Raw genomic sequence first — 21,258 nt, forward strand, 5'->3', positions numbered from 1 at the left:
ATGCCATTGGGCAGCATCAGCCTTAGTTTGAGTATATTTCGTAGGGAGTAGAGCCAAAGGGAGGGGTGGGCTAAGAATTCCAAATCCTGATTCCTAACTCCAAGACTTCAACTGTGCCAGATAAAATGCAAATTGCTTTTGTGAGGATGGAGAGCCACCAAGGAGGGACAGTTAAGGCCAACCACTTTCTGCACAGGGAATTCTGGCTTTCAACACATAACTGTTGATACAAAGTTCCATTTACAGATAGCCATCCTCCCTACCATTATACCCTAGAAGGGGAGACAGAAACTGCCTTGGTTACATATTTTAAATACATATAGAACAAAACTAAACCCATTGCCGTCAAGTCAATTCTGATGCATGGTGACTCCATAGGGTTTTCTTGGCTGTGATCTTTACAGAAGAAGATTGCCAGGCCTTTCTTTTGCGGTGCCACTGGGTAGGTTCTAACTGCCAACCTCCAGGTTTGTAGTCAAGCACAAACTGCTTGCACCACCCAAGGACTAATGTCTACATATATTTAAACGTTTAAGTATAAATGTGTGTGTGTGTGTGTGTGTGACTGTAAAATATACAAAAGAACTGCCCGAGCTTTTGTTTATTCATCTAGCCTGCTTCACACTTTTCCTGGAAACATGAATCTCAATCAGATCACCTGAATCCATTTGATAACCTCTTCACTGAAGCCTTTCACAAACTAGTAAACAGTCTTCTGTTGACATGGAAAAGCAGGGCAGGAAAGGTTAACTGCAGCTGGATGGGACAGGCCAGAAGGGCGGGAACCTGGAGACAGGACAGACTATTCTTTACTCAGTGAGCTGTCAGAACCTGCACTGTAAGTGGGGGCCTATGTCCCCAACTATAGGAGAGGAGGGATGAAGGGGAGTAGGTAGGGAGCCAGGCAGAGCCTGATGGTATGAAACGTCTTCTCATGATTTGTCCCTCAGCCATTCAGACTGGAAAAAAAAAAAGGCACTTAGTAATTTCTCACATACGCACTAACCTTACCTTCCCAAACTCTTTTCTCCTAAACAAATTATCTGCCAATTTTATCTAGTAGCAGACACTCAGTAGTAAGTTACAGCAGGGAAAACAAATAACTTTCATCTTGTGTGTCTACTTTGTTCAGTTGGTAGTGGTTCCCTAGAATGCTCTGCTGAGAAGGGTTTTGTGGTTATATTTAGGCTCAGTGAGAATGATTCAGTGGTTGATTAACAATGTCTGCTGTGGATCTGCCATAGACCCAGCATATTCTATGTGCCATGTAATTACTAGCCTTGCTTTACTGTAACTACTGTAAAGACTCTGTCATACCTATTACAATCATCACTGTTTAAATTCTATAAAGTAACCATTATAGTTTGGTTCAGTTCATAGACGCTAGGTACTATATATAAAAGGCTCTGTGGGAAGGGAACTACAGTAATGACTATTGAATGCCTACTCTGTGGCCAAGGACCATATTAAGATATTTACATAAAGTAGTGCTAATCCTCACAACAGCCCTGCAATGTGGATTTTATTATCTCTATTACACAAATGAATAAAAATGCCCAAATAAGTTAACTCATCCAAGGGTATATAGCTAGAAAGTGACAGAGTCAGGATTAGAATTCAAGTCCGTCTGCTTTAAAAGCCTCTGTCCTTTACAGCACGTCTTGTAGCCTCTACAATAATATGGTATTCGTTCATTCATTTTTTAAATTACGCAAAATAATAATGTATGTAAGGCTGCAGGAAATGCAAAGAACCTCAATGATGAGTTTTGATCCAATGGGAAAATTCAGTTATTTGTGAAAACGATTATAATACAATGTGGTAGGTGCTTGAGAGAGGCAGAAACAAGTGTTATAGGGGCACAGTGAAGGTAGCTATTAATTTTTCCTGGATTAGAGAAGGCTTTACCAAGGAGGTAATGTTTGAGCTGGGACTGGAAAGACAAATGGGAATTATCTAGATAGCATTGGGAAGAGCTGAGCTTTAGCCATATAGGACCTTATGTACCGTGCAAAACCTTTCTTTTTGCCATGGGAAACCACCAGCAATTGTCATTCAAAGGAAGGACAGTACTAAATTTATATTTTAGAAATATAATTCTCATAGCAAGGGGGCAAGACTGGAGGCAAAGGAAGCTATTAGGAGGATACTATCTAGTTGAGGCAAGAGAAGATGCGAGAACCACAGTGAAGGTGAAGAGTTACAATATATGTCTTTCTAAACGGTTGGACCTATGAAGATAGAAAAGATGTCCAAAGTACAGTCATTATTTTCAGGAGCTCAATTTCAGAGGAAGTTCATTGGTTCATGCAACTGGAAAGCCAGATGTAGTGTGGTTTCTAGCGTCAGCTTGATCCACTACTCTCGGACTGTTTCACCTCCACTGTGTCCTGAGTGCCCACAGAGGCTTTTCTCCCTGAGGTTGTTGGAGGGAAGTGTAGTGTGGAGCCAACAAAGAAAGCCCAAATAGACTCACATTTGGGAAGAGACTCCTAAAAGCACAGAATCTCAGAACTAAAGATTTGAATGGACTGTTATGTCCTAGGTCCGAGTATTTAAATTTTCCTGTTTTCAGCCACATGAATACTCAGGATGTACAAACAGATTTTTTCAAGGACACCATTCATCCATTCGCTTGCTCAGCAAACACTTACTGACCCCCTTCTCTGTACTATAAATGTCCTTCACTGTGTCAGGTGCTAGGGACACAGAGATGAAGCAAACACAGTCCCTGCTCTCAAGGAGCTCATATTGAGTAGTGAAGACAGACATGTAAACTACTGCCTTTGACTACAGTGTAGTGGCTGCAATAAAAGAGGGGTGAGCAAAATCCTGTGGGAACCCCGCCTTGTGTTAGGCCATACAAATGTTAGTCTAGTTAGTTTCCAGTGCTGCGGTCTGCATTTCTATTAGAGTTACATTCCTGATTGGAATTGTGCCTGAACCTGTCAGTCCTATTGCTTTGGACTGCAAAGCAATTTCAGAATGTTCAGCAATTTTGTTTCTCACTGAAACTTGGAAGGAGAACACCATGACACAACGTTTTTGAGTAGCTGAGATGTAGCTCCAACACAGTTTAGGCAACATTAACAACCCCCCTTGTCCAATGCATATATATACCAGTATCTATTTGCATCTGTTGAAAGATGCTTTTGTTTAGTAACTAGAGGACTTGAACCTAGCCTTTAGTTGGAGGAGGACAGAGGGGATGGTTTGGTCTTTGCTCCCTCACTGGTCCTTTGATGGGGTTTAAGCTCCTAGGGTGAGAGGACTGAAGGCCAGACACAAAAGGAGCTATTCATGAAAGAATTTGTAATACGTTGGGCATAGGTGACCAGGTTCAGGGTTTGGTGACAAAAAGGCACAGAGTTAGCAAGTCAAAGAGAAAGACTTCCTCCCCATTTCTGAATGGAGCCCAGTCCTGCTTTAACACCCTGGGGATTAGAAGTTTGGGAGTATCCAGGATCTGGGGATATTGACATCAGCACTGGCAATCTTATGATGGGCACTGAACTTAGCTGTATGGGCAGTAGGTTGGGCATAGGGTGGCAGGTAGTTGACTCATATCTCTGGGCATATGTAAGGCACCCCTTATGGGCACCCACTAGAAATAACTGAGGAACTGTTTCGGAGGGAGGCTGAGAATTTGCAGCTGTACAAATGAGATCTTGAGTTAGTGTAAAATGGAAACTAAAAGCAAAGATGACCATAATATGTAATCATAATCTTGGAAGGCCTGAACATAGGAGTTTAGAAGCAAAGCAAAATGTAGGAACAGCTGAAGTAAAATATTTACAGAGCCAAGTTGAAAGACTACCTGAAAAACAAAGACTGTGACCTGAAACCTAAACAGGTGATGGAAAGAAATTACTTTTTCCTCTAATTTTCTGAATCCCCTTACTTCAAGTCTTAGTAAGCAACAGTACCTTCCTCTGAAAACTATGGGTAATATCTTCCCTATCTACTTTAGAGGAGAAACAAAAATTTTGTTGAAATTAATATTAAAACTTACTGAAAACAGGACAGGGCAACTTGCAGGGTTTTGAAGCACTCACATATTGAATACTCAGTAAAGACTTTTTAGTAAAAATGATGTTTGGGGTATTTTATGGGGGTAGGCTTGGATCCCAGGACCTTTCCAACAGAGAAATAGAAGCACCTTAGAATACACTGCCCCAGCCATTCTTCTTTATTGTGACAGAGGGGAAATTGAAGTTGGGGGCTTATTCACCTCATCTGAGGTCTCAAAGAGAAACTGTGGCAGTTTAATGCTATGTTCTGCAGCTATTTCAGGAGTTTAGATTTTCTAACATGAGCCCTGGTGGCATAGCGGTTAAGTGCTGGATACTAACCGAAAGGTTGGCAGTTCCAATCCACCAGCTGTTCTATGGGAGAAAAGACCTGGTGATCTGCTCCCATAAAGATTACAGCCTAGGAAACCCAATGGAGCAGTTCTACTCCGTCCTATAGTGTCATTAAAAGTTGGAATAGACTTGTGGCACACAACACTTGTATTAGTAGTTGTCAACACCGGCTGCACATTACAGTCCCCTTAAGAGCTTTTAGGAGCCTGGATGGCACAAACGGTTTGAGATCCGCTGCTAAGCTAAAAGTTGGCAGTTGAAACCCACCCAATGGGTTCTGCACAAGAAAGACCTGGTAAACCACTTCCATAAAAATTATTGCCAAGAAAATCCTATGGAGCAATTCTACTCTGTAACACATGGGGTCGCCAACTCCATGGCAATGCGAGCATTTGCAACGGGTATGGTAAGGTAACCCTGTGCCGTCGAGCAGCTTTTTAAAAAAAATGCCTACAGATCCCGCTTCAGGCCACTTAGCACAGCAGAGGAGTACATATAGACTTAGGAGCCAAAACCCAACCACCATTGCCTTCCAGTCCATTCAGATTCATAGCAACTCTATAGGACAGAGTAGAACTGCCCCACAGGATTTGAAGCAGACTGCTACATCTTTCTCCCGCTGAGCTGCTGACATCCAAACTCAGACCTTTTGGTTAGCGCTTTAATCACTGCACCACCAGGGCTCCTTGAGCGGTACTGCCTGCATTTGAATCCTGCCTCTGCCGTTTATTAGCTGTGTGACTTCGACAATGCACTTAACTTCTCTGTTCTTCAGTTCTCCTCTTTGTAAGAGGATAATGATAGCACCTTTTCTGTAGGGTTGTTATGATTAAATGAGCTAATAGGAGTGAGATACTTTGAACAGTGCCTACCATACGGTAATCGCTATGTAAAATTCTGCCACATATTCCAAACACTTTTTAAGTGTTTATTAAATAATCAATAAAATAGAATCAGGGCATCACTCCTTTATAAGTAGTCCCCACGGGATTCTAATGTGCAGCCTAGGTTTTCAGTTTCTAAATATAGTGCCTCTTTGGCATCCCTGCCTCCGGAAACGTTGACTAACGGCGGGTGAGGGAACTTTTCTTGCCTCCAAGATGATGTAGTCCCTAGGAACCTGTTACTTGGGCTCTGCGGGGACCAATGGATGAAGGACCCTGGGACGAAGAAGCTCGTCCCATACTCCACTGGGAGATGTAGTTTTCCCGAGGTCCTGCAAGCGTTCGGTGGCCTACTGGGAACTACAATTCCCACACTGCCGCGCGCTACAGACCCCGCCTCCTTGCCGGAGCTCATGGCCTGCGCCCCGGTTCGACCTCCCAGTATCGCCTCGCGGCGGCGGCTACTGCTGCGGTAGCTGAGGCAGTATGGCTGACGGCGCCGGTGGTCCTCCTGAGGCGCCCAACCCACGAGGCTCCCCGGGCCAGGCGCCGCGGGTGTCTCACGCCGTTGGGCCGGGCGGCGGCGGTGGCGTGGAGACTCCGCGGACGGCGGCGCTGGCGCTGCGCTTCGATAAGCCCATCAAGCAGGCCTTCTACAACACGGGGGCCGTGCTGTTCGTGTGCCTGTGCTGCGGCGCCGCGGTGCTGGTCTACTTCATTCTGGAGGCCTTCCTGCGGCCGCTGCTTTGGGCCGTGCTGTGCGGCACCTTCCTGCATCCTTTCAAGAGCTCGCTGACCCGCCTGGGCCGCCACTGGCTGCACCGCCTGCACCGTGCGCACACTCCCATCGTGCTGGCCGCGCTGCTGCTGCCGCTCTGCTTCGCCGACTACGGCGTCGAGGCCCTGGGCGAGCAGGCGCTGCGCCGCCGCCGCCTGCTGCTCTTACTCGGCGCCGGCGGCCCGCTGCTCTACGGCCTCTACTGCCTCGGCAGCTACCTAGGCGTGCAGGTGCTGCTGGCCCACGCCGGCGCGCTCATCTGCCGCGGGCTGGACTACTTCAGCAGCCTGTGGGTGAGTGAGCCACGGGTGGGCTGCCCGCGCTGGGCCGTGTGGGCCAGGGACTGCGGCCAGGGCTGAAGCCCGGCCTCAAGCCCGGCCTCTCCGTTGTCCTGGCTGGCGCGCAGTGCATTTCACCACACTCCCAGTTTCTTGAAGTGCGATCTGGCAGTTCCTTATCGTGCAAGGAGACCAAAGGTCCCCACCCTTTGGCGCAGGGACTTACCTCCTCCTTCCTTCCCACACACCTCAGGAATTTGGCGCACTACCTTCGATAGAGAAGGTGGGAGTAGTTTGGAACAGCCCTCACTGCCCCCGACCCTAGTCCACTCTTAGGGTTCATGCCGCCTGGTTGAGAGTGACTGTTCGCTGCTCCAGACCTTAAGCAGAGGAGCTTGCTTTTAGTCCTGGTCAGATGAGGGGAGCGGCTGCCCCGGAAGGGACCTTGAAAGTCCAGTCCACTCTGCCATCATACAGACAGGAGAGGTGACTTACCAGGCTAGGGCTAATTAGGGACAAAGAGGGGACTGGTTGCCTTAAAATTTTCAAGTCCTAAAACAAAGCTTTTTTAGAGACTAGGACAGGCTCTCATGTCAGGTGATTTTAATATAGTTCGTGCAAGGCACTGGGTGCTGAGCCACCTGGGCCTCTTCCTCTCCACATTCTACCTCTTGGGAACAACACATCTCTGACCTAGACTGCTTCAGCACACCGGGTGAAAGAGAGGTAGATTTGCGATACTTGGACTCACCCTGAGCTTATTCTTAGGATATTAGGGAGTTAGAGAATTAGAGGAAGTTCAAATTTACCAACTCAATTTATCGTAGACCACTATCCAAATGCAGATATTTAATACATGAGAAGGCTAATCGATCAATAAACAGTGCCATTTAAAAATATTTTTGATTCATTTCTTTTGTCAGTAACAGAAAGTACAGTGCACCTTGCCATCATTCTGTTGCAAAGTAGTTCACTTCATCTGTCAAGTGAGTTTTGACTTGCCTGAGGTTACTGGTGCAGTGAAGATTGATTCCGGAACTCCCCTCTTCTCTTGCTCTGTCAGTACTGTCAGTTCAAGTTAAAGGTTGATTAAGCGTGTTGTTAGTCACTGGGTTCTGTGAGAGATTAAAAAGAGAAAGATGCAGGCTCTGCCTTCAGGGAGCATATAATCATATATCAGCATATTCTGATGGGGTGATGGACATGATAAATGCTCATTACCCACCAATGGGTCAGCACTAAGCAAGGTTTTGGGGAGCTTTTCATGCACAATTTTGGGATGCTGCCCGTGTATGCAGATGCTAAGTGGCTAAGTGATCAGGCAGAGGCCTTAACCTCCAAGAGGCCTAGAGTATTTCAGCTGTAGTAACGAGGAATGGGAGCCCTGGTGGCACAGTGGTTAAGAGTTATGGCGAGCTATGGCTGCCAACCAAAAGGTTGACAGTTCGAATGAACCAGCCACTCCTTGGGAACTCTATGAGGTAGTTCTTCTCTGTCCTGTGGGATTGCTATGAGTTGGAATTGACTCGAGGGCAGTGGGTTTGGTTTTTATTTTTTTGAAGGAGGACTGTAGACCAGCCCTTTTCAACTCCTGAAGTCCTGTCATCAGGAGAGGCTTCTGAGATCCACAGGATGTGGTTTTCTAAGGTCGCACAGTTTGTGACCAGATTTGCAATTCACATTTATGGAGTCCCAGTTCAGTGCTCATTCTCCTTCACCATGTTCTGTCTCAGTTCAATTGAAAAATTGGTCGAACGCCTCTTATGTAAAAGACAGAATACTATGTATTGTTCAGAAATATACAGATGACTGTTTGATTCCTGTGCTCAAGAAATTCAATATTGTCAAAGTCAGACACATTTGTATATTCTGCTAACATTTTTGACTGTTGATACTGTAATTTGCTGTAAATTGCTGTTGGCAACACCAAACTGTAGGAAATTAGAAAAGGCCTAATGTTTGTGAATGATGTATTTTCATACTAGAATAAGAAGTAGAAAACATGGGTAAATTGGAATGATTAGTGGAAAGTGTGGCATTCTGCTAGCCTCAGTGGGAAGAGATGAGTTGCATACTTGTGAAGAAGCGCCCCCTGCTCAGTGTAGATAGCTTTGAATATCCTTTTACTGAAGGTAAACCCTCATCTTTGTATTTTACTTCAGTACTTTTGTATGGGCTGTGGATAAGTGGAAGGGAAGTAAGGGTCAAGATTGATTACAAGAGAAGGAAGGTCAAGCCAATTAATTTTAAAAAGACTTGAAACTCAGCTGTTTGTCTGAAGTGATGGGGGCAGGGAAGGGAGGATGCACGGGCCGATTATCCAATGGCCAAGCTAAGCATGGTGCTTACCTTGCTTATGGATCATCTGTAGTGAACAATTTCACACGGGTTTCAGCACATGACTACAGTGTACTTGTTCACTACAGATTAATAAGTAAGCCCTGCTTACCTTGCTTACTGGGTCGTTTGCCCCTGTCAGGGATTGTAAATTTGAAAAGAGGTTTTGATTCTGTAAGAAAGTGCTGTGAGGTTGGGAGATAGATGCCGGCCATACCTAGAAGCAGAGTCTTTGGTGTAGTGAAAATTGTGGAATTGTTCGCCACAGGTGATCTGGTAAGATATGAGTTAGTTAGAAGTGTTCCTTAGAAGTAAGGAGCAGTTGTTGTGGGCTGTTGAGATGATTCCAACTCATAGTGACCCTATATGACAGGGTAGAACTGCACCATAGAGTTTCCTAGGCTGTAATATTTATGGGAGATCTCCAGGGAAGCTGCCAGTGAGTTCAAACTGCCTACTTTTTGATTAGCAGCTGAACTCTAAATCATTGCACCACCAGGGCTTTTTCTAGGTGGAAGGGCTAAATCTGAAAGAGTCTTGACACCTGAGTTAGAGAGGAACAAAGGCTTGGAGTTGTGTTTTGCTGGAGCGGCAGTTCAGGTGGGTAGTTGGAAGTAGGTGAAGTGCGTGCCTGGGAAAAGAAACGAGGAGTCCTCAACTGTTAGCCAAAAGGATTGAGTGAGGCCTGACATGAAGTGAGAGAAGAAATTCAAAATTATGGAGAAGCTGACACTTGGTTGTATGACTGGACAGAGGATCCATTCTGTAACTTTTGTAGCTCTTAGTTGACAGTAGTTTTGTGTGCTCAAGCAGAGCTGTCAGTTATAGAAGAGTGGTCTTTATGCCTTCTAGACAACTTAAACCTTTGAGTCATTTGATCCTTTAGATGCTGAAGAGATGTATAGGTGTATTGAACTCACCAAAACAATTTGGTGAGCTGGCAATTCATACATTTAACATCCAACTTTTGAGCATATACCATGTGCTAGGCACTGCATTTCTTGCTGTCATGTGTGTGATTTCTTCCTCACAACACTCCTGAGAGGTAGGAGGGAGTGGTTTCATATGTTTGAAAACTGATTTAGAGATTGAATCTGTTCATTTTGTCAGTAAATGTTATTCAGCAGAAGTCCCTCTGCCATCAAAACTCTTAGTCATCTCTCTTTTTCTTCTTCTTCTTTTTTTTTTTTTAATATCTCTTTAGTTATTTCCAAGTGCTACCCAGTTCTTTGTAGTGTCTTAAGTACCTGTGTTTTCCTTTGCTTATCCATTTTACCCCTCAGTTCAGTTCCTCTTCACCTTACTTTGGAATTACTTGTGTCTTCTCTTTTTCTCGACTCCGGTCTCTTCCTAACGCTCCATTCTGCTTACAAATGAAAAACTAATTATTTATGGTATCAGTCATTCTTTTTAAAAAGTTTCAAATGTGTTATTGTGCTGACTTAGAAATGATTTCAAAAAACCTTTTGATTTTTAGGTGCAAGAATTAGAAGACAGGAGGAGACAGGAAAGCTGGCAATAGGGAGAGTGTTGACATGTCATGGGGTGGTTAACCAATGTCATAAAACAGTATGTACTAATTGATTAATAAGAAGCTAGTTTGTTCTGTAAACCCTCATTTAAAGTATAAAAAAAAACAAAACTTGATTTTTACAATCATATATTGCACAAGCCCACATATGAGTGAGTCCTTAGGGTGCTTGACACCTTCCCATGGTGTAGAAGTGTTGCAGGGTAGATCTGAAAAGCTAATGGTCTCCCTGTGCTCCATTATTTCTCTTTGCTGGGAGTATTTTGATCCTCTCCCTCTTAGTTCAGTATTGTTAGAAAATTTAAAAGCCGTGTACAGTTTTGGCAATAATATAGATTTTGTTTGCCTATGGTCTCTGATCCCATTGTTTCCATTTTACCTTATAAAGAAGGATAAGGTGGAAAGAAGAAAGATCCTAAGTTCTAAGCTTTGTCAGTAGCTTGCTTTGTGATGTTGAACACAAAGGCCCTTCTCTTGGCTACTCAGCCCCGATTGTGTAAAGTGAGGGGTTAGGTCAGTTGATTGCTAAGGTTCCACGATGTTCTATTTTACAGATTACAAGAATTTGGCAGTACGGCCTGAGAGGCTCTTAAGAAGCGCACGTTAGTCAGCCAGCCAGGCCCACTCCATTCCACTTCTAAACCCTTTTTTCGGTTTGTTTCTGCTTGCCTGGCAACAGTGAAAAGTTTCCAGTGATTCTTTCTCAGTTAAAGACTTTGATTATAAAGATTCTTAACTCTTTAAGTTGCCCTATGACAAAGAAAATTGTTTTCAGATTAGAATAAAGATGTTTACAGAAGAATGAAGTACCTGAAACAATCACTGGTTGGGAGTAAGTTTAGGGCTGTGACTCCATAAATTGGGGGGAAGTCTTTTTTTTATTCTCTCAGAAAGACTTAAGAAACTGTTCTGTAAAAATGTGGAACAAAAGCAAGCCAAGTTGTTTTTTCCAGTTAATGCCCAGTTGAAAATAAACAAAACAAAGACAGTCAGAATGCAAAATCTCTGCTTTTATTTTAAGCATTTAATATTTTATTGAACTGAGAAAGTATATGTTAATCTTGTCAGATAAAAGGAAAATAACTGCCGACTGTCATACAGCATCTTCTGTAGTGTCTAGCACACATTGGTGTTTTCAGGTATCTCTTGAATATATGTTTTGTAAAAGACACATTATTTTGAAGAACGTAAATGTGAGAAAATTCTCTGCCCTCTTATAAAGAAACTGTGGCTTGTTGGTTTATATCTGGAAGAAATTCACGCTTGAAATTCACACAAAGCTTGCTTAGAGGGTAAACATATAAAGTTGACCTGTTATACCTGAGTCTTCAGTGTTGGTGAAATTTAAAAATAAAAAACTCTTAAGAGCACACTTCTGGGGGGGTCCTAGGCTAGAAATTATGTGTGAAATGTGAATGTGTAAATCCTTATTTTCAGTAAGTTATTGTCAGGAATGTTTAGCAACCCAAGTAAAGCTTGTTATGTATAAAGACAATTTAAGCGACAAAGAAGTTTACGTGGTAAAAGGGAAAAGTTATTCCTTTTCTGTGCCGCCATCCCCACTGTATGGATTTACTGTTGTTAACTGATATGAATTTAGCCTCCTAAATTATTTCTGTGCCTATGAGAACATATAAAGCATAGGGTTTTTTAAACAAAAATGAGATGATAACATACATATAATTTTACACCTTGGACTTTTATCATTGTATTGTGGACATCTTTCTTTGTTAATGCTTATAGATATAGCTTTCTTATTAATCATTCTACAGTATAAATGCTTTTTAAGCCATTGGTATTTGTATTATCATAATGATTTAATAGAAGCTAAAATATTTTTATAAAGGTCTGTACTCTTTGCACTACTATATTGCTTCTGTGAATCTTTTCTGAGAAAGCGCTTCAAATATTGAAAAAATGCACAAGCCAAAGAGGTTTTTTGTTTTAAAATTAAAAAAATTTTTTTTCTATTTGTAAGGATGATACATACTATTTGGAGAAAATTCAGTACCTAAAGAAAAGCGTAAAGAAGCAAATTACCCTGTTGAAATCCAACCATCCAGAGATAATATTTTTTAACATTTTGGTGAACATATTCTTGCCTTAGAAATGTACACGTGTATACATTTATACTTGATCATTAAATATAGTTATTCATTATGCTTTTGAAAATCTGAATAATTTTTCCATTTTTGGAAATAATCCTCTATCAAATGACATTTAATATCAACTTTTTCATTTTGTAAACTGTCATAATGAACATTTTTGTATCAGTATAGTGTGGATGTGCTTCTGTAAAGCAAATTTCTAGAAGTGGAATTGGGGAGTATATTTAATAAGCAGTTACATGCTACCAGGAGGGACCAGTCCCTGGAAAAGGACGTCATACTTGGTAGAGGGTCAGTGAAAAATAGGAAGACCCTCAGTGAGGTGGATTGACACAGTGGCTGCAGCATGAGCTCAAACAGCAACAGTTGTGAGGATGGCGCAGGACCTGACAGAGTTTCGCTCTGTTGTATATAGGGTTGCAGTGAGTCGAAACCAACTCAACGGCACCTAACAACAATTTTAAGCTGAAAAGTAACCTGTGAATTTCAGGTTTCCTAGGTGAAAATACATACTTCTTTTTAGACAATGAGTTTCTCTTTAAAAATGTGAACTCTGCAGCCTCTCTCTCTCTCTCTCCCTGGAAAAGATACTACTTAAGAGTACAGATTGGAAGCAAAAACTTCTGGGAAATTGGTTTAGAAGTATCATAGGTATTAATACCTTTTTTGCAGTACTGTGTAGTTCAGGTTCTCGCTCAGGGCAGAATCTCCTACTTTGTCATCCCTGATTTAAGGCCTGCTTTTGCTCATTTTAACAATAGTTAATTCCATTTTTAGACAGCTGTAGTTTGTTAGAAAATTTATCCTCATATGGAGCTGAAATGTGTTTCTTCCTCATTCCCATGTATTATTTAAGTCTGATGCCTCTTCCAGGTAACATTTTTTTCCAGCTCTCCGAAGATAGCTGTGAAATCTTGGTATTTCCTTCTCTTCTAAGCTACACAGGTTTTTAAGCTGTATCTCATATGTTGTGATTTCCATTTCCTTTCCCAGACTGAGTTGTATTGCACATGTCATGTTCTCAGTTCATTGAAACAGTTACATTCCCTGATATGAATGTCGTACTTTTATAAATAATCACTGACACCAGTCATACTCCTGACTCATACTGAACCGAAAAATAGCTTACCGTATATGTCCTCTTCCCATTCTGTACTTGTGCAGTTGAGTTTTTGAACCTAAAAGCAGTTCTTTGCATTTCTTTTCATTAAGTTTAGTCTCATTTGAATTAGTCCCATTGTTTTAGCCTCAGACTATCTTTTTGAATCATAATTAGGTCATTCCAGTTTTTACTGACTACTCTCAGTTTTGTGTAATCTGAGTTTATGATTAGTGGGACTTCTAGACTTTCGTCTAAGTTACTGACTTAATGTTTAATAAAACTCTCTGCTTTCAAGTTGATTCCTACTCACAGCGACCCTATAGGACGGAGTAGAACTGCCTCTTAAGATTTCCAAGGTGGGTTTGAACTGCTGACCTTTTTGGTTAGCAACTGAGCTCTTAACTACCACTAGGGCAGGGCTTATTACTCCTGTATGGCAGGAGACCATCTATTTGCTAAGGATTATTTTTGATTTGAATAATTTGTAGTTGTCAAAATGTGTTTTTTTTTTTTTTTGGAGGGGTGGGGTCCCTTGTGAAGATTGCAGCAGCTTTTGCTTTTCATTATTTTTTTTAGCACCACTCCCAGATTTCCTGGGCTCTAATCCTGGCTCTGTCACTTAAAAGCTAAATGGTACGTTTTTCCCTGCAGTCTAAGTTTCTTTCCTCTGTAAAATGGGGGATGATAATACTGCTTATTCACAGGGTTAAAACAAACAAACAAACAAAACCAAACGCGTTGCTTTTCAGTCAGTTTTGACTTATAGCGACCTGACAGGACAGAGTAGAACTGGCCCATAGGGTTTCCAAGGCTGTAACCCTTACCAAAGCAGACTGCTACATCTTTCTTCTACAGAGCAGCTGGTGGGTTAGAACAGCCTGCCTTTTGGCCGAGCACTTAACTACTTAACTACTTAGGAGGGTTAAATGAGCCAACATATATATAAAGTGTTAGAATGGGGCCTGGCACATAGTAAGTGTTATGTAAATGTACTGTTATTATACTCTGTCCTATAGGGTCGCTATGAGTCAGAATCGACTGGAAGGCACTGGGGTTTTTTTTGGGTTATTATACTCAGATGTTGTTCTGAGTGCTGCAGTCATATCACAGGTTCTCTGAATTCCCAGGGTTACCTTGTTTGGTCCTGTAAGCTTGAACTTTTTTGAAGCAGCTGTAGTCTCATCTTCCATAACATTGTATATCTGGGGCTTCATATCTCTTTAATATTTCATCTTATAGAGCTGCTTGAAGAAGAATATTTTTGATATTGTTTTCAGTATAAAATAATGATTGCTCATTAAAGGCAATTTGGAAAATACAGAAAAAAGTAAAATGAAAAAGTTTTACCACCCACATACAACCCATAAGTTCTTAGTATATTTTCTTTTCTCCTACCACCTAGATGTAATCATGTCGTAAGTATTTTTGTATTTTAATCTTTCCTTAGTAATATGATATTAGAAATATTTTTAAACTATATAGTCTTTGTAAAGCAAACCAACAGATGTGCTTTAATGGTTGCATAACATTTCGTTGAGTGAATCATCAATAGTTAACCATTTCCCAGTTGTTGAACTTTTAGGTAATCAACTTCCCAGTGTTCTAAATTACATCCAGTGAGCTGCTTTGTATTTAAAGCTTTTTCAGAATTTGTCATTATTTAGTAAGGGTAAAGTTCCAAAGCTGAATTCCCTAGTCAGAAGCTATAAACGTTTTTAAGGCTCAGAGATTATTTTTATTCATAGATGTGACTGGAACAAAGTAGGAGGTATTACTTTTCTGTCTTTTGTAGTGATCATATCAGTTCCTTTTTCTTTATGCTCTGAATTATAGCTTACACTTCTCTCTGTAATCTCCCCTCCCCCTTTTTTGGGTGGTTCAGGTCAAACTTGAATTTTACCTTCTTGGTATTATATTAACGTTTGGCGCTCAGATTTGTTCTGGATTATGTACTCCATTTTTGTAAATGTTCTACTAAAATATGAGGTCATTACACAGTTTCTGTGTAGGCTACGGTGGCCTCTTGGAATGCTTTTTAGTGCTAGAATCATTTAGCTTTAGGGACAGCTGAAGAGGAGACCCTGTCTGGCTCTTCTGTTTAGTCTTGCTTTATCTTCCTTTAGTGATACTGTTTTTCAGGTAGACTTCTTCAACTGTGCTTATCTCTGAACTTGGTTGTAACCATGTGTTACTTAGACTATTTTTGCAGGGTCACACTTGAGCTGGCTGCTCCTTTGTAGCTTTTAAACATTCTTTTTACAAGTAACAGGCATTTCTTAGGCTGTAATGGATTCTTTTAATCTGATGGCTTTTAGGAAAGCTTTTCTTTTTTTTTTTTTTTACCTAAACATTAATCTGTAGAGAAAACTTCAGGAATCCCACAAGATGAGGCTCTTAATTTAAGTTCGTAACTTATAAGTTGAATATTTTATCCTAAGTAATTATTTAGTAGCCCTGGCGGCACAGGGCAACCCTGGTGACGTAGTGGTTAAGTGCTACAGCTACTAATCAAAGGGTCAGCAGTTTGAATCCACCAGGCGTTTCCAGGAAACTCTATGGGGCAGTTCTACTCTGTCCTATAGGGTCGCTATGAGTTGGAATCGACTTGACGATACTGGGTTTGGTTTTCTTTGGTTTGGTGGCACAGTGATTAAAACGCTTGACTGCTAATCAAAAGATCGGTGGTTTGAACCCACCAGCCACTCCTTGTGAGAAAGATGTGGCAGTTTCCTATCAAGATGTACAGCCTTGGAAACCCTATGGGACAGTTCTCTGTCCTGTACTATGAGTTGGAATCGACTCAATAGCAGTGAGTGGGAAGTAATTATTTTATGCATGAGATTGTTTTGAACTTTGACATATCTTAAAATTGTCCGGTTTTTGTTAAAGAAAATATTTAAGTAATACCATAGCATGAAATTTCTAATGCCTGTTTATTCCAAAACTTGATTTATCTAAATAGGGAGAGGAGAACCTAGGCATGTTCCCTTTAGCATCACCAAACTTCCTCTTACTGTGCTGTATCCAGAGCTCTCATGCTATAGAAAAAAAAAAAAATGCTGGCAAATTTTGTATAATTATATATGTTTATTTTCATGTGTATATATTTTACAATTGTGTCTATATTTTATTTATTTAAGATCTGGACGTTGGTAGTTGGCTATGTGTTGACTGTTTCATTCAAGTGGAATGCAAGTACTGAACGCTACTTGAGAGCAGTTTCAATTCCTGTCTGGATTATATTGCTTTTTCATTTAGGTGGGTCACTTTTTAAAAGTCTAGCTTAATGTTGGCAGAGGCTGACCATGTGAATGAAAGTTAATTCTTTGTAGTGTTGTATGTTTCATTTAGATTTCTTTAAAATAATCTTTAGAAAATGTTATGCTTTAATCTTTCATTAATCTTTAATGAAAATGTTATGCCTTAAAACGTGTCTTTTAACTATACTACATGTTGATTTTCAAAAGGTCCTTTAAAAGCAAACAGCTTGAAAATTAGGGCACACTTGGACTATTATGGTGATTTCTGAGTGTCATACTTGAGGGGGATATAGATAAGCGTCGAGGATGACAAGAGGTCTTCACAATTATGTTTGAGAAACGATTAAAGGAACTGGAGAAGATGTTTACTCTGGATAAGAGAAAGGGGCTAGGCCTACAGAGCAGGAAGAAGGTAGAAGTGAGGAGGATGTAAATGGAAACCTATTTCTAATATTTGAATGAATGTCCTGTGAAAGAGTAATTTAAATAGATCTGTGTTTTTGGGTAACCCTGAGAAATAGATGTTAGAGCAATGAGTAGCTTTCAGGGAGACAAGTGTCTGGTTCAACATAAGGATGATCAGTGCAAATCCATCCAGAGTAATGCATTTCCTGTTATTTGAGATGCTTATTGTCAGCTAGGATGATATATATATTGATACATATCATCATATCATGATGAAAGCATGATACATATATTGGGATTCTCTTATCTCCAAGTCTGAGTCTATAAAACATTAAGTTTTAATTTAAAAACAAAATTCAGTAACCCAGAGCTATAGATAGCCTATTAAAACTAGTTTTTAAAATAAAAAACAATCCTTTGAGGAAATGTCTGTGCTTAGAGTCTGATGTCGAAGAAAGCATTCCTCTCAAACTTTGCTGACTTGGATACTAGAGGAGGTTAGCAGTAAGATCCCCTGATGTCTGATGTGACTCATTTTGAATTTGGGGAAGAGAAGGCAGGCAGACAGATATGCTCATGAGGCTATAGACCAACTTGGAGAAATTCAAATGGATAGGGACCTATTCCTTGGCCACCTGTTAACATTTCCACGCTACACACTTAGGAGGATACAGTGAATCTTTTTGTTGTGTTCTTTTAGACCTGTCCCTACTTGAGAGATTGAACTCACATCCAGTGGTATTTTGAGGAAATCAAGTCACACTCCATAATGCTAGTCATTCTGGGGTCAAATGGGTGGTTTGAGTTTGGGATGGTCTTAAATCCTGAGTGTGCTTTAGAATTAACTTGATTCCTCAGGTGATACAACCTTCTAAAGGTAGGCTGGCAAATGCACAGTCCTTTGGACTACATGGGCCTTTGAGCAAGGGGGTGGACTTAACTGCTAGAAGCCCTGAATCTAGGCTTAATGTTTGTCTGATGGCCTTTTTTTCCCCCTCCTGTGAAACAATTTTGTTAACATATGCACCAAATTGTTCTATCAGTCTATTAAACTGAAAAATGTTAACTTTTAATAATTTGCAGCATCCCTGGCTGGCTCATGGAGAATTCCAGTATTCCTCGTTATTGTTTTCCTGATGTCTGTGGGCACCCTCTATGAAAAACAGAATGGAAAAGAGTCTTCTGGTAAGAAACAGGGGATTTTATTAATACTACAGCAAGAAATATTTTGGAGAGTAGCTTTGTAAAAAAAACAATGCTATGATGAACTGGCTTAAGTTTATTTAAAAATAATTTGTTTAAAATATTTTTGGTTAAACTACACTTTTACTTGTAAAATTCACATAACAAAATTAACCATTAATTATTTTAAAATACACAATTCAGTGGACTTTAGTACATTCACAGCGTTGTATAACTATCACCTCTACGTTGGTCTAAAAGATTTTCATCGCTTCAAAAGGAAACCTCATATCTATTAAGCAGTCATCCCTCATTTCCCTCTTCTTCTAATTCCTGGCAAACATTAGTCGGCTTTCTGTTTTTTTATGGATTTACCTATTCTGAATGTTTCATGTAAGTGGCATCACACAGCATTTGAGCCTTTGTGTTTGGCGGAAACCCTGGTGGCATAGTGGTTAAATTCTGTGGCTGCTAACTAAAAGGTCAGCAGTTCAGATCCACCAGGTGCTCCTTGGAAACTCTATGGGGCAGTTCTACTCTGTCCTATAGGGTCGCTATGGGTCTGAATCGACTCGACGGCAGTGCGTTGGTTTGGTTGGTTGTTTGTGTTTGGCTTCTTTAACTTTGCACAGTGTTATCAAGGTTCATCCAAGTTACAGCATGGATCAGTGCTTCGTTCTTATTTATGGCTGAACAATAGGACATTATTTGGATATACCATATTTTGTTTATCCATTCATTCGTTGATGGACATTTGAGTTGTTTCCACCTTGTGTCTATTGTAAAGAGTGCTGCTGTGAACATTTGTATAAAAGTGTTTGAATATTTATTTTCAGTTCCGTTGAGTATGTACTTAGGAGTGGAATTGTTGGAAAAAAAGAAAAAAAGTACGTAGGAGTGGAATTGTTGGGTCATATGGTAATTCTTGGTTTGACTTTTTTCAGGAACCACTAAACAGTTTTCCATAGCAGCTGCACCATTTTACATTCTTCTTTCTTTTTTTTTTTAATTTGGTGAAAGTTTATACAGCAGGTTAGATTCCCGTTTGACAATTTCCATACAAATTGTTCAGTGACATTGCTTACATTTATTGCGGTGTGTCAAGATTTTCTTTGTGTTTTGTTTGTTCCTTTTCTAGTATTCTAGTTCCCCTGTCCCTTTATTTTCTCATCTTTGCTTTTGAGAAATTGTTGATCTTTTAGTTTCATGCTTATGGCTTTTAAGTAGGGCACCGATCTTATGGTTGATATCCTTTATTTTGTGTGCTATTCTGCTATTTTGCTAAAAGGTACTCTGGATAGGCTTGGTTCTAGGTTTAAAGAGTGTCTTAGGGTGATAGTCTTATGGGATCATCTGTTCTCTAATGGTGTAGTTTGTCTGTCTTTTTTAAGAATTCAAACTCTGCTCCATATTTTTCACCCATTCTGCCCAGGACCAACTGTTGTGGCCCGGATCAGAAAGGTGAGTGGTGGTAGTTGGGCACCATCTAGTTCTTCTGGTCTCAGGGTGAAAGAGGTTGTGAGTGTTGTATACTTGTTTCTTCTCAGCACTTTTGGTTACCGTCTTACTCTTTTGCTCCTGGTGAGTTGAGACCCGTAGTTGTGTTTTAAATAGCCATTCACTAGCTTTTAAGCCCCGTATACTACTCACTTTACTAGGATGCAGATGATGATTTTTTTGAACTATGTTATGCCAATTGATTAAGTTGTCCCATGAGACTATGGTCCTAAGCCTTTAAAGCCAGAAAGCCAATGTTGGAAGGTATTTGGTTATGACTAAGGAGCATCCATATTTGTGTGTTCAGTGAATATATGTGCCTATTCCCACGTATTTGTATTTACATGTTCCTATGGATACTTCTATCTGTTCTCACCTATGCACTCATCTGTACCTACCTGTATCCCAACTTGTCTATATCCATCTGTATGTGCTCAGATGCTCGTTATTACTTTGGTTGTGCTGTGCTCACTACATCCACAATCAGTGCCACTTTTCCCATCACAAAAATAACTAGTCTTTGCTGCATAAAGCTTACTTTCCCTACCCCCAACCCCCCGTCCTGGTAACCACCAAAGAACACTGGTCTGTCTCTGTATTTATTTATTCTTATCTTCTTATAAAAGAAGGATGCAGTGCTATTAATTACTTTTGTGTGTAGCCTTTCTAGCCATGGTCTTGTAACTCCCACCCAGGTGATTGTGTGATAGGGTAATTGTGGCCTGCCAACGGGATTGGTCAGTTTTGCCTTAAAAGAGAGCCAATTCCAGAGCAGAGGGGAGGAGCCTACCACCACCAAGGAAGGAACCACCTGGCAGTAGTAGATGGCACCACGGGCTTCCTGGCCCATGAAGAGAGAAAGCTGAGTGCCTTTGGGCAGAGAATGAGGGCCATGGAGGGGTGTGCCTGTGAGTAAGGCTGGAAAGCAGCTATCCTGATGAAAGAACTGTATCCTGAACCTAATAAACCCCATAATTTTAAGTGTGGTGTGTGAGTTCTGTGTGGCCATTGCAATGAATCATTGATTCCAGTAGAGAAGTGGTGAGTGCTGTGGGAGGGACGATTGGTGTCAGAATTTGTGAAGATGGCTGAGAGAGGAGTCTTGTCTGGCCTGTGCCTCATGGGAGTCAGCCTTGTGCTGTTAATCTTGGTTCTCCTTGCCCTTTGTGAAGTTGAAGGTCAGACACCTCCCCTGTGCATTTTACAAGAGATCATACAATATTTATCCTTATGTGCTTGAGTTACTTCACTTAGCATTATGCCTTCTAAGTCCATCCATGTTATGTTTTGCAGACTCATCATTGTTGTTTATGGTTGCATAGTATTCCATTGTATGTGTGTACCACAGTTTGCTTATCCATTCATCGGCTGATGGACACTTAGGTTTTTTCTATTTATTTGCTATTGTGAATAAAGCAGCAGTGAACATAAGTGTGCATATATACGTTGGTGTTATTAGTTTTAGTTCTCTAGGGTATATACCTGGGAGTGGGATTGCTGAATTACAGGGTAGTTCTGTTTCTGGTTTTTTG

The 21,258-nt window shown here is 40.8% G+C and overlaps 1 protein-coding gene across 4 annotated transcripts in view; it reads left to right on the forward strand.

Moving 5' to 3' along the window:
* The first annotated feature begins 5,719 nt into the window (after nt 1-5,719).
* TMEM245 (transmembrane protein 245) overlaps nt 5,720-21,258 on the forward strand; it is a 103,981-nt gene continuing 88,442 nt past the window's right edge. For all 4 annotated transcript variants that reach the window (XM_023545067.2, XM_023545066.2, XM_010587768.3 and 1 more), the window contains exons 1-3: nt 5,720-6,319; nt 16,523-16,640; nt 18,131-18,232. In XM_023545067.2, the coding sequence (XP_023400835.2) occupies nt 5,735-6,319; nt 16,523-16,640; nt 18,131-18,232 (805 nt within the window). In that variant the 5' untranslated portion in view covers nt 5,720-5,734. The remainder of the gene's footprint in view (nt 6,320-16,522; nt 16,641-18,130; nt 18,233-21,258) is intronic.

Source organism: Loxodonta africana, chromosome 9, assembly GCF_030014295.1.
Source record: "Loxodonta africana isolate mLoxAfr1 chromosome 9, mLoxAfr1.hap2, whole genome shotgun sequence".
Taxonomy (NCBI): Eukaryota; Metazoa; Chordata; class Mammalia; order Proboscidea; family Elephantidae; genus Loxodonta; species Loxodonta africana.